Below are 12,685 nucleotides of genomic sequence, written 5' to 3' on the forward strand. Positions count from 1 at the left end.
CAGTAAAAAGAAATTAAGAAAAATTTATTGATACAACTAAATAAACATATGTATTTGAATTGTTTATATTAGATGTTTGGCCATGTGATACCATATCACGATATGGTATCGTGAGATGGAATCAGCGTTTAGACATGTAATTTTACGTTGATTCCATATCATGAGATGTGATACCATATTCTTAAAAAACCATGATATGGAATCATATGAGAATACCATATCATGATTTGAGTTATTTTAATACAAAAATTGATCCACAAGTTTATATTTCGTTAAAACAACCCCACATTTATATCTACTAACCATTTATTTACATGTAAATAAAATTTATAATCACATCATTACTTTTTAAAATTTATTATTCTCACTGACATTTAATTTATTATTCTCACTTACATATAGTCATTTTAACTCACACTTCACGATTGTTGAGTAACAAAATCTTGAAGAGTCCGTGAAAGGTGTTGTATTTTTACTCAAATATATTGATGAAACAATTACTTAAGTGGAAAACAAATAACTTTGTAATAATTTATTATAGGATTTTATGATTTTTTGTTTATTTGATAATATTGAATAAACAACTGGTGCTATTTTAATAGTTTTAAAACTTATGTGAATTTTATGTTTATCAGAAAATATAATCGCATGCCCAAACAAAATTTCAATTTCATCTTATAATTTCATATCTCGACACCATATCATGATACCATATCACATTAGTCTTGAACTTTTTTCTCTAAACTTGTACTAATAAACAATAGATCTGTTAATATATGACGTCATTAATTAAATAATTGGTATTTGGAAAATACCACGCGAATTTCAAAAATTCAAATAATACTATTTTCTCGTACTAAACTCAAACCTAAATATCACTCACATATCATATTAATAAAAAATTCAATTTTCGATATTTTATATTTAGCCATGATGTAACGTTATACCCTTGTTTTCCACACGTTAAAGTCAATCTTCAAACACCACACAACATACCTACTTAACAATCAATACAAATACAGTACATTCTCCTAATAGAAGCAAACCAAAGAATGTTTAAATTTTTGTCACATTAGATGTTTTCCTATATATGTTGTGTACATTCTACTTACCTTTCATTTTACCAAACATCCGTCCGAAACTTATTGACCCGATTAATTTGAATTTAATTAAATACTAGAAAATTTACAATGAAATATTTTAGTGTGTTGATAGTTAATGATAAAATAATTATTTTACGAATTAAATGTATGATATCTGACTAAAAATAAACTTTTTTTTTACCGTTTGATCTCTATATGTCCATCAAATTTTACTTCATTCATGTACTATCTAGCAATTCTTTTGGTCCCCCATATATTAGATAAAACTCTAATTTAAATAATATATGACTAAGCATATTTAACATTTAACCTTTAGGTTGTGAATATATTCTACAAATTTTGTAAATACTTGTGTATTATAAAAATGTATAGTAGATATAGGTTGTTAATTATGTCATATTTGAAAGTAATTAATGTAGTCTAAAAATTAGTTTGAATACAACATTTTTCGACATCAAAGAATATTCAACATATATTTTTAACAAATTGAAGTTTAAATATATTGAATCATGGGGATCAAAATTTAAATTATTTTGTCAATTATTAATAAATCAAAAGTTACTATCTCTTTAAAAATAAATAACTATCTGTTATTTGAAACTGTTTCAAATGCTCTTGAAATTTTTAAAATTTAAATTTGAGATATCTAATTCTACACATAATTCATTTCATTCATGCATCTATCACTTTTGCTAATAATTTTTTTTGTGGCCACCTCATAAGACTCAAAATGTGAAAACATATGATATGTTTTTTTTCTGCATTCATTGTTTTCCTAAAAAAGATGAGTTAGAATTATTATTTTGGAAAGTGCTAAATGGTTTAGAAAATTTAATCAGATTTTGGCTAGAAAATTAAAAAAATAATAATATTTTTTTTTAAAAACGAAAAAATTAATTTTTTTTCCAAAAGGTAAAATAATATAGATAAAATATTATTTTGATCAAATTTTCTGGCCAAAAAAATTTTCCTATTATTTTTTTTAAGAAAAAAAAAACATCTAACTTAAATTTATGTGTAAATATACATATTGACTATTTATTTAATTTGGTAATGACAAACTTACATGTTCAAAATTTCTGTAAAATGTGCTGTAAATTGTTTAATTCCACAGAATTAAATTCACAACACATAAGTCAAAATGTCATAATTTACTTACATGTCCAAAATTTCTTGTAAAATATTAAATTCCACTAAATTAAATTCATAACACATAGGTTATAATGTCATAATTAAATAAGAAATAAATTTGATTTTTCAAAGAATATCACGATTTGAAGTTGAGGTATATCGATTTTAAAGTCTTTTTTATCAGAAAATTAGTAATATATATAATCCTACAAATGATCGAAATCTACTTAGAGATCGATCAAGTTAAATGAATGTAGATCTTGCTCTTACTTTATGAACTATTTTGAAACTCCGACTTATAAATATAGAAAAGTTTGAATCCGTATCGAATTTACCTTAAAAGTTAAAATTCTTCATATAGTGTTACGTGTCAAATTCTTGTCCAAAAGCCAAATGTACATCAAAGGTGATGTAATAAAATAACAGAAATCTTATGTAAGATTTCATCAACACCGTCCATTTTTATTTAAATATAATTAATAATATTTTATGATCGTTGATCTTGATAAAGTAGGTAGCAGTCCAATAGTTATTATTATTTATCTTAAATTTAGAAAGGAAAACCAAAAAAACACACAAAGTCACGTGACATTAGTTGTTGAAGCACGTGATCTCTAGCTACCATTCTTTCTTTTGGACTTCATATATAAATATATCACACTAATATATAGTTTATACAACCCCCATGCAACAAAAATACACAAAGACATTTATCACTCTTTCATTCACGTAGTCCTAAACACACACACAAAAAAACCCTAGCATATCCACCATTTTTTCCGGCGAAAATGGTCACCGTGGAGGAGTATCGTAAGGCGCAACGTGCAGAGGGTCCAGCTACGATCTTAGCCATTGGAACATCTACGCCTTCTAACTGTGTTGATCAGAGTACTTATCCTGAATATTATTTTCGTATCACTAACAGTGAGCACAAGACTGAGCTCAAGGAGAAATTTAAGCGCATGTGTAAGATAATATAAACTCCATCCTACCTTATTGTTTTTACTTTTTTTTTGTTTATATTTTATGTTAATCTTGTGGGGGTCGAATAGTTTTTGATTGACTATGATTTTTTTTTGGAATGTTTTAATTATTAATTAACCTGGTGAAATTAATACTTTTTATGTAGTTTCCTTACACATAAAGTTTATTTTAAAGAACTTATTAAGCCTGAATTCACCTAAAAATATGAATTTCCTATGAATAGTATAATGTATGTTGGAGTTGTAGATTAATGGTTGAAACTCTATTAATTTAATTGAATTTTGATAATTAGAGGTGATTTTACATAATATTAATTAATTGTCTCTTTTTTCATCTTATAATAAATAATGATGTAGTATTAATCAGTTGGTTAATTCCTTAAATAGCATCACATGTGGTATGCTTTTGGTGATATTGACTATATATCCTATGTAGCTTTTCCTTAATAAATTGAATAAAACACATGTGAATTTTGCTTAACAATTATAATTTTTTTAAAAAAATTAATCGTCAAAATAGTTGGGAACTTCATTTTTTTTATCTTTAATTTCTTGACATTTTTTTTAAATTTTTTTATAGGTGATAAATCAATGATTAAGAAGCGATATATGCACTTAACCGAGGAAATATTGAAAGAGAACCCTAACATGTGTGCATACATGGCACCTTCCCTTGATGCAAGGCAAGACATAGTTGTTGTTGAAGTGCCTAAACTTGGCAAAGAGGCAGCCCAAAAGGCCATCAAAGAATGGGGCCAGCCCAAATCCAAGATTACCCATTTGGTCTTTTGTACCACTAGTGGTGTGGACATGCCCGGGTGCGACTACCAACTCGCGAAGCTCCTGGGGCTTCGCCCATCAGTCAAGCGACTCATGATGTACCAACAAGGTTGCTTTGCCGGGGGAACAGTTCTTCGGCTAGCCAAGGACTTGGCTGAGAACAACAAGGGCGCTAGAGTCCTTGTTGTTTGCTCTGAGATCACTGCAGTCACATTCCGTGGACCCAGTGAATCTCACTTGGATAGCCTGGTAGGCCAAGCCCTTTTTGGTGATGGGGCGGCCGCAATCGTTATAGGTTCGGACCCAATTGTAGGGGTCGAAAGGCCTTTATTTGAACTCGTCTCAGCAGCCCAAACTCTTGTCCCCGATAGCGAAGGCGCTATCGACGGACACCTCCGTGAGGTTGGGCTTACATTCCACTTACTCAAGGATGTTCCTGGGCTTATCTCGAAAAACATCGAAAAGAGCCTTCTAGAAGCATTTCAACCTCTAGGTATATCTGACTGGAACTCTCTATTTTGGATCGCTCACCCTGGCGGGCCTGCGATTTTGGACCAAGTTGAATTAAAGTTGGGCCTAAAGCCTGAGAAACTTAGGGCTACAAGAGAAGTACTAAGTAACTATGGCAATATGTCAAGTGCTTGTGTGTTGTTTATTTTGGATGAAATGAGAAAGACCTCTACAAAAGAAGGCCTAGGAACTACTGGTGAAGGCCTTGAATGGGGTGTCCTTTTTGGATTTGGGCCTGGGCTTACAGTTGAGACTGTTGTCCTTCACAGTGTTGCTGCTTAGTGGGCTGGGCTTACATTGTGGGCCTCTAAAATTTCTTGGTTATTAATATGTTTGTTGTATTTTGTTATTTAATGTTTATGTTATCTTTTTCAAATAAAGATATTTTTAATGAGATCTACATAATAAAATACCTAAATTTCTGTCTAAGTTTAATTTTTTAATATAATTTGCATAATTATTGCTTTAACTTCAGCTTATAATCGTAAAATTGATTAAAATAATTCCACTATATCCGAAAAATATTCTCAGTCAAATGATTTTCTTAAAAAAAAATTTAAAACAAACGAATTGTTATGATATAGAAATCGAAGAAATAAGTTTCCCTATACATCCCTTTTAGTTTCCAATATACTTTGTGTGAAAAAACAAGGAAAGACAAGCTTGTAGTTATATATATAATCTCTATTTTGATTCTATAGTTATAAGTCGTGTTCTAAACATAATTGAGTTTTTAAAACATATTCACTAATGTTTGATGTTAAAATAAAAAATAAAATTCTAAAAACTTTTGTATGTTAATTACCTAAGATTGGGTTTTAGGGAAAATGTGGGTGCGGGATGAAGAATCATCTGAAATATTATTTGTGAAACTTATGATCGAAATCATCTTTCTCATTTCTAAAATATGTATTTTCTTAGAAAATATAGATATCAATATTTTTTAATGTATCAAACATGAAAAAGTTTGAAAATATTTTCCGCGAAATACTCCCATGTATGTTACCAGAACAAAGGTATCGCAATTTGCTTAACTCCTTGTTCCGTAAACCGATCATAGGCTTCCTAGATTTCTTGGAATTGTATTTGGGGGAAGGAATTAGATGATTACCATAATATTTAATATAAAATGATTTTGTAATTAAATTATTTTCATTTTTAAACTATTAACAGTCTTAAAAAATACATCACGATCTTATAACAAGAGTGAGATGCACCCCTAAAGTTTAGGGGCATTTTCAACGTTCTTTTTTCGGTTTTTATTAAGAGTTTCGTGCTCTTTTGAGACTATTTGCTATGCTATGTGACAAATTGAGGATATATCAAAGTTTAGTTCGTCAAGTAGAAAGATATTTTTAAGATTATCACTAGTTTGAAAAAAACTTAATAATTTGCGTCAAATTCAAAGGTATTTCCAATACTTATCTCTTTATTAAATTTCACAGTGGTGCTACTTGGTGGGCTGAGCTTAATGATGTATTTGCTATATTTTATTTTTATTATTTTATCTTCGCAAATAAGGATATTTGTAGAGCTGAGTATTTTTCGAAAACAGTTTCTCTACCTTCACGGGGTAGTGACAAGGCATGCCTACAATCCATTCCTCTCCACACTTGGTGAAATTTCACTAAATATGCTATCATTGTTATAAATATATATATTTGTAATGAAAATTACGTTATCCATACCTGAAGAACACTTATTCTCCAAATTTAGCATTTTCGATTTTATTTTGTTCATAAGAGTGTTTAAATTTCTATAAAAAAAAATGAACAAATGGATTATATATACCCAAAAAATCACTTGCTAATCAATTTATTTTCCAATATATTTTGTGCAAATAACAAGGAAAGATAAGCTTGTACTTGTTATATAATTAATCTCTATCTTAATTGTATAGTTATAGCCTTAGGTTGTGTTCAGTATAAATGGAAAATATTATCTAAAAAATATTCGAGGCTTTTTTTTAATTTTATTTTCTTATGTTCGATATGTAAATATAAATATCGGAGGTCAGTGGCGGATCCAGGATTTAAAGGTTGTGGGTGCACACTTTCAGGTGTAAAATTCGCTGGAAAAAATTTAAAAAAAGAAATGCTACTAGCGGCATTCAAACCCTCGCTAGTGGCTTCGCGCGCCTCTTATTGCAGAGGTTTAAACCAACTCACCCACAGCTGCTTTTGTTCTATGGGTGCTCATTTAATTTATAATAACATATGTATCATATTTTCTATATATATATACAAAAAATTTCGGAAATCAATGAGCGCTCGAGCACCCGCGTCTGGCTTACTGGGTCCGCCCCTGTCGGAGGTTGGGGTGACTAATGAGGATATAGTGGGTGGGGATGAAGAAGACATATTAAAAATACTACTTGTGCAACTTTTTTTTTAGAAGTCAATTTTCTTTTTTTTTAAGAAACTTAATTTCTTAGAAAAAATATATTTAATGTTTTTTAACAATGAAAAATTTAATAAGAAATATATTTATGTACGTGACGAGAATAAAGGTACCCAAATTTAGGCTTCCTAGATTTGTTGAAGTTCTATTTGGGAAAGGAATTAGATGATTACCATAATAATTAAAAATCGAATAATATTGTGATTAAAATAATATCTTTAATTCGTAATCTTAGATTAAAAGAACTGTCATTTTTTAAAAACAATTAAGACCATTAATTTATATTGTAAATGTAAACGTAAAAAGTAAAAAGTAAAAGAGTACAATTTAAATCCGTAATTTGTGGAAACACTATATCCACGTATTATGAATGTAATAATTTTAATATTTAATATTTTAAAAATCTTATTTTGGGGGTTATATTTTATAGCCATGAAAGTATCAACATGTTTTTTTTTGCCATAATTTTAAAAATATTTTTTTTCTCTCTATTAACTTCGAATTGATCAAACATATCTTTAAATATATTGGAAATTTAAAACGTACAAATTTTCTGATAAAAATAACAACCTCATTAAATTATTTTATTTTTTTAGCACCTTCCATCATCAACGTTATTTATAAATAAAAGAATCAAAATTACATATTTTAATAATTGACCAGAATTAAAATTCGACGAAAGTACTACTTAGCTAGCAATAATTGAACAAAATAAAAAATTACCAAAAAAATACTACTATTAACCAAAAAGTAAAATTAAAAATAGTAGACCAAAATCAAAATTTACCAAAAATATACTACTATTAACCAAAAATACAAATTAGCAATAATAGACCACAATCAAAATTTACCAAAAATACTACTTCTTATATTAACCCAAAATCGAAATATCCAAAATTACGATTCTATGATATATTTTTATAAAAAAAAATGCACAAAGTTTACCGTATTAATCATGTTTGAAATAAACCAATCCAAAAAGAATTACAAAAAACACTAAATATCCCACGTTAACCAGGTTCAAAATAAATCAATCCAAATAAAAAGAATTTTATTTTATTCGAATTATTCATTCAATATACAATATTTTATTTATTTTTTAATAAAAAATACACAAAATATCCCGAGTTAATCAAGTTCAAAAATCAAAATAAACCCTCCAGAAATTTGATTTCTATTTATTTCTTTAATAAAAAAAATATACAAAATATCCCACATTAATCAGGTTCAAAATAAAACACTATCCTACTTAAAAAGAATTTTATTTTAATTTGGATTCTTATAGAGTCCTAATATGTAACTCCACCAACTTCTTCACATTCCCCAAAAAATAAAAATAAAAATATTAACAACGGTTACGTACCCCTCAACCAAAAATTAATGATTTTTTTTATATATATACATACCTCATAATTAATTCTAGGGTTTAAATTCTTACACCACTTATCTCTTAAGATTATTTTTTTTCTCTCTAAGAATTATTATCATCAATGGCTATCAAACCAACAAAAAGTGAAAAAAAGGTTATGTATGACCAAAAGTTATGCAAATATTTAGACTCTTACAATCAAATATTGATCGTAAATGCCGATAATGTTGGTTCTAGTCAAATGCAAGGGATTCGTAAGGGTCTCCGAGGTGATTCTGTCGTACTTATGGGAAAAAATACTATGATGAAAAGGTCCGTTAGGATCCATGCTGGAAATACCGGAAACGATGCATTCCTTAATCTTATTCCTCTTCTTGTCGTAAGTACCTGATATCGAGATATTTATGATATTCATTTAACTTTTGTAACATGTTCAAAATATCTGATATCTAGATATTTATAATATTCATTTAACTGTTGTAATTTTCTTAACTTATTAGTAAAATATAATTTATTTATAAAATACTTTAATTTATTTATTTTTATAGGGCAATGTTGGTTTGATCTTCACTAAGGGTGATTTGAAGGAGATAAAGGAAGAAGTTGCAAAATACAAGGTAATATATATTTTCTTATTATTTAATAGAAGCTAATATGTATAATTAGGTTATACTTTTTAATATATGATAAAAATGTATGGTTATTATATATCGTAAACCTAACTTTATTATTATGTGAATATGGTGACTGCAAATAGGTGGGAGCTCCTGCACGCGTTGGATTAATTGCACCAGTTGATGTGATTGTTCCTCCCGGCAATACTGGCCTTGATCCTTCTCAAACATCCTTCTTTCAGGTTTTTTATGATCTCATATATTTACGTTATCTAATTTTAACAAATAAATTGTTTATTTTTTAGATTATTAATTTAATTTTTTATTTATAAGCTTTGTCAAACTTTTTCTTGAAAGTCAAAATCAGTTTATTTTTAAAAAAATTGTTTGTTGTTCTGGTACTGATAAATTCCTTTTTTCTTTTCGAATTGATTAGTCAAAACGCAAATTGTATTTCAAAATTTATTCTTCAAAAAATACTCATTAAAACAATTTGTTTATTTTCTTTGACAATACTTAGCTATATGCATATATCTAGTATTGACACCTGTTTACACAAGTTAAATGTTTATTCTAGTGTTTATCGTGTTGTTACCATTCCTTAAGGTCGTGTGTTCAGAATTGTATTTTTTACAATAATCATTGACACTCCTTAAAATCTTGTCTGCCGGAAAATTGCATTATATATGCAAGTATTGACACCTCTTTATGTAAGTTAAATGTTTATTCTAATGTTTATCGTGTTTTTACAATTTCTTAAGGTCATGTGTTCAGAATTATTACATTATATATGCAAGTATTGACACCTCTTTATATACTAATGTTTATCGTGTTGTTATAATTTCTTAAGATCGTATATTCAAAATTATATTTTTTACTGTAATTATTGACACTTTCTGATGACAATTCTGAATCCGCCACTTGTGTTTAGGTACTCAACATTGCCACAAAGATCAATAAGGGAACAGTTGAAATCATTACCCCAGTTGAACTAATCAAGAAGGGTGACAAAGTGGGCTCATCAGAAGCAGCCCTTTTATCAAAACTTGGAATAAGGCCTTTTTCTTATGGGCTTGTTGTTATTTCTGTTTATGATAATGGATCAGTTTTTAGCCCACAAGTATTGGACTTAACTGATGAAGACCTTGTTGAAAAATTTGCTGCTGGTGTTACAATGATCACCACTTTATCTTTGGCTATTTCTTACCCAACACTTGCTGCTGCACCACACATGATTGTTAATGGTTATAAGAATGTTTTGGGTGTTGCTGTTGTGACTGAGTATACATATCCACAAGCTCAACAAGTCAAAGAATATCTCAAGGTAATTCAGTGATCTCAACTCTTTTTTGTGTTAGCAATTGATGTTATAATTAATGATCTTGTTATGTATGTGTTAATATTAATTAAGAGTAATGTAAAGTGTACTAAACGTTACGTTACAAAAGAATGACTTATCGGTTCTAAATTATATTTTTATTAAAGTGTGATGTAATGACTTTTAATGTCATTAAGATTTCACATACGTTTCTTAAGAATTCACTTTTTCTCTTTGAAACTCCTTTTTGCAACTCCTATATAAAGATGTAGTTTGAGTGAGCATAAAAACACACTACCAACATAAATAAAAAGAAGAGAAAAACATTTTCCTCCCTCTTCTTATCCTTAGAATATTTTTTTGGCAATTCGTTTTAAGCAACCTCCTAACTCTTAGCCACGAGTGTACGTGTTTGAGAGTAACTGTGGTACCTTGGGGAGCGACCGGCTGCAGTGATTTGCACTGGAGTTGAGCCGAAATCGCTTTTAAGGCAGTGACTTGCCATGATACAGTATTTGTGATAATTTACTACTTTATAATTCCAATCTAATATCAATATTGTAGTATTTTTCCTAACAGTATGTTGATAGTATTATAGCATGTGTTAGCGATTGATTTTATTGCAAAGAACTAATGATCTTGCTATGTATATTGATAGTATTATAGCATGTGTTAGCAATTGATTTTATTACGAAGTATTAGTGACCTTGTTTTGTATATCGATACATTACCACAAAAATAATCACTAGCGGTAATTAATCTTTAATGCTGCTAAATATGTAATTTTAGCGGCAATTGACACTCTTTGTATATGTCCCTAAAGTCTTTAGCGACATTGGTACTAATGACACTTTAACTGATGCTGCTAAAGACTTTAACACTCTTTATTAATGTAAATATTTAATGCTGTTACAAAGAATTACCAAGTGACTTTCTTACGTTTATTCGCTTCCTACTTTATATGCTTATGTTGACTGGATGCTGATTTATCAGAAATAATTTCTCCGTAATTAATACTTAATTATTTTTTTCCTATTATTATTTGTTCTATTAATTCTGACCTTTTTTTTTCTTAAAATTATTGTAGGATCCTAGTAAGTTTGCCGTTGCAATTGCTGTGGTTGCTGAGTCTGCTACAACTTCTCAAGGTATCGTTGAGACTGAAGATAAGAAGGAAGAAGAAGCGGAATCTGAAGAGGATGATGCTATGTTTGGTCTTTTCGATGATTAATTCAATTAATTTTTTTTATAGTTTAGTATCGCAAAAACAATTATTTTTACATATTTTTGTTCTTTAACTATATTTACTTGTTATGTTATGGACTACAATATTGTTTACGTTTGTGTTGCATCTTAACTAGTTATCAAATACTTGAGTTTGTGAAATAATTAATTCTTTTGAATTTTATAATTACCAAATTAAATTAACATTTTTTATATAAAAAAATATTACTATTTGTTCGACCAAATCCAAAAAAATTAAATACCTTCTCACATGGTGGGGTACTAGGGTTGTAGATATATAGTACATTTTTAAAGATTGTTGTTTTCTAGGTGAATTGAACAAAACTTGCATTATTTCTGTGTGTTAATTGTTTTTTTTTTTGATTTTACGAGATAATAAATATTATTAGTAAGTAATTTTGTGTCACAAAACAAAGTTATGTAACTTTTTGAGGTAAAAATTTCTAGTTAAATTAAAGTAAAAAAGATAAATATACTCTTAAACTATTTTTGGGACATTAATGTTTTTGTCGTTTAAAGACTCACTATAACAAAAATAACGGCAATAAAAAGACATATTAATATAGCGTGCTAAAGTCTTTATTGACATTAGTTAAGTATTATTAGATTCAATATCGCTAAAGCCTTTTGAGGATATATATAAAGAATGTTAATTGCCGCTAAAAGTACATATTTAGCGGCAATTGCTGATTATAAAATTCATTTTTGATGTAGTGACTAGAGCATATATATGTCTTTACTCTAACAGAAGATTAAATAGGGACTCGTGACACAATCTTATCCCTCGATTTGATATCTAATAAATGTTGGGTCGGTGAATAATGTTATGACACGTGTATGTCTGTTAGTATAAATAACATATATATGCTCTAATTTTTTGACGGCAGAGACATCAATATCGATAATATTATGACACGTGTATATCTGTTAATATAAATGGTATATATATTCTTATTTTCTTACGATAAAAACACCAATATCTCAAAAGTACAGCAAAAAATATCTGCAGATTATTTATAAATAATTTGAGAATACATTCGTCCTTTTTCCCTAAATTAAATTGCGAATTCTAACCTTGGAGGTGTGTATGCTTTGATACAAAAGATTTTGGATTAATTTTAAAATATTTATCTTCAAAAAAACATTAAAGTTTAAAAAGATAATCTGAGGAAAGACTTTTATTTCACTCACAATTTTTTTTATAAATAAAATCCATACTCAAATGTAACTTC

The 12,685-nt window shown here is 28.3% G+C and overlaps 2 protein-coding genes across 2 annotated transcripts; both read left to right on the forward strand.

The window, feature by feature from the left end:
* The first annotated feature begins 2,894 nt into the window (after nt 1-2,894).
* Nucleotides 2,895-4,936, forward strand: LOC107031578 (chalcone synthase 1B). Its single transcript, XM_015232996.2, has 2 exons — nt 2,895-3,200; nt 3,798-4,936. Exons 1-2 carry the CDS (start codon nt 3,023-3,025, stop codon nt 4,787-4,789), a joined length of 1,170 nt encoding a protein of 389 aa, XP_015088482.1. The 5' UTR covers nt 2,895-3,022; the 3' UTR covers nt 4,790-4,936.
* Nucleotides 4,937-8,361: 3,425 nt separating this feature from the next.
* On the forward strand, nt 8,362-11,550 carry LOC107029732 (60S acidic ribosomal protein P0-like). Its single transcript, XM_015231176.2, has 5 exons — nt 8,362-8,655; nt 8,825-8,893; nt 9,034-9,132; nt 9,822-10,214; nt 11,296-11,550. Exons 1-5 carry the CDS (start codon nt 8,398-8,400, stop codon nt 11,437-11,439), a joined length of 963 nt encoding a protein of 320 aa, XP_015086662.1. The 5' UTR covers nt 8,362-8,397; the 3' UTR covers nt 11,440-11,550.
* Nucleotides 11,551-12,685: the final 1,135 nt, after the last annotated feature.

The sequence above is a fragment of the Solanum pennellii genome, chromosome 9 (genome assembly GCF_001406875.1).
Source record: "Solanum pennellii chromosome 9, SPENNV200".
In the NCBI taxonomy this organism is placed as follows: domain Eukaryota; kingdom Viridiplantae; phylum Streptophyta; class Magnoliopsida; order Solanales; family Solanaceae; genus Solanum; species Solanum pennellii.

Excerpts from the sequence above, each read along its gene's own strand:
- LOC107031578 (XM_015232996.2), top strand. The coding sequence starts at position 3,023 with ATGGTCACCGTGGAGGAGTATCGTAAGGCGCAACGTGCAGAGGGTCCA. Across the intron at positions 3,201-3,797 it reads GGAGAAATTTAAGCGCATGT|GTGATAAATCAATGATTAAG; the intron begins GTAAGATAATAT and ends ATTTTTTTATAG.
- LOC107029732 (XM_015231176.2), top strand. The coding sequence starts at position 8,398 with ATGGCTATCAAACCAACAAAAAGTGAAAAAAAGGTTATGTATGACCAA. Across the intron at positions 8,894-9,033 it reads AAGAAGTTGCAAAATACAAG|GTGGGAGCTCCTGCACGCGT; the intron begins GTAATATATATT and ends GACTGCAAATAG. Across the intron at positions 10,215-11,295 it reads AAGTCAAAGAATATCTCAAG|GATCCTAGTAAGTTTGCCGT; the intron begins GTAATTCAGTGA and ends AAATTATTGTAG.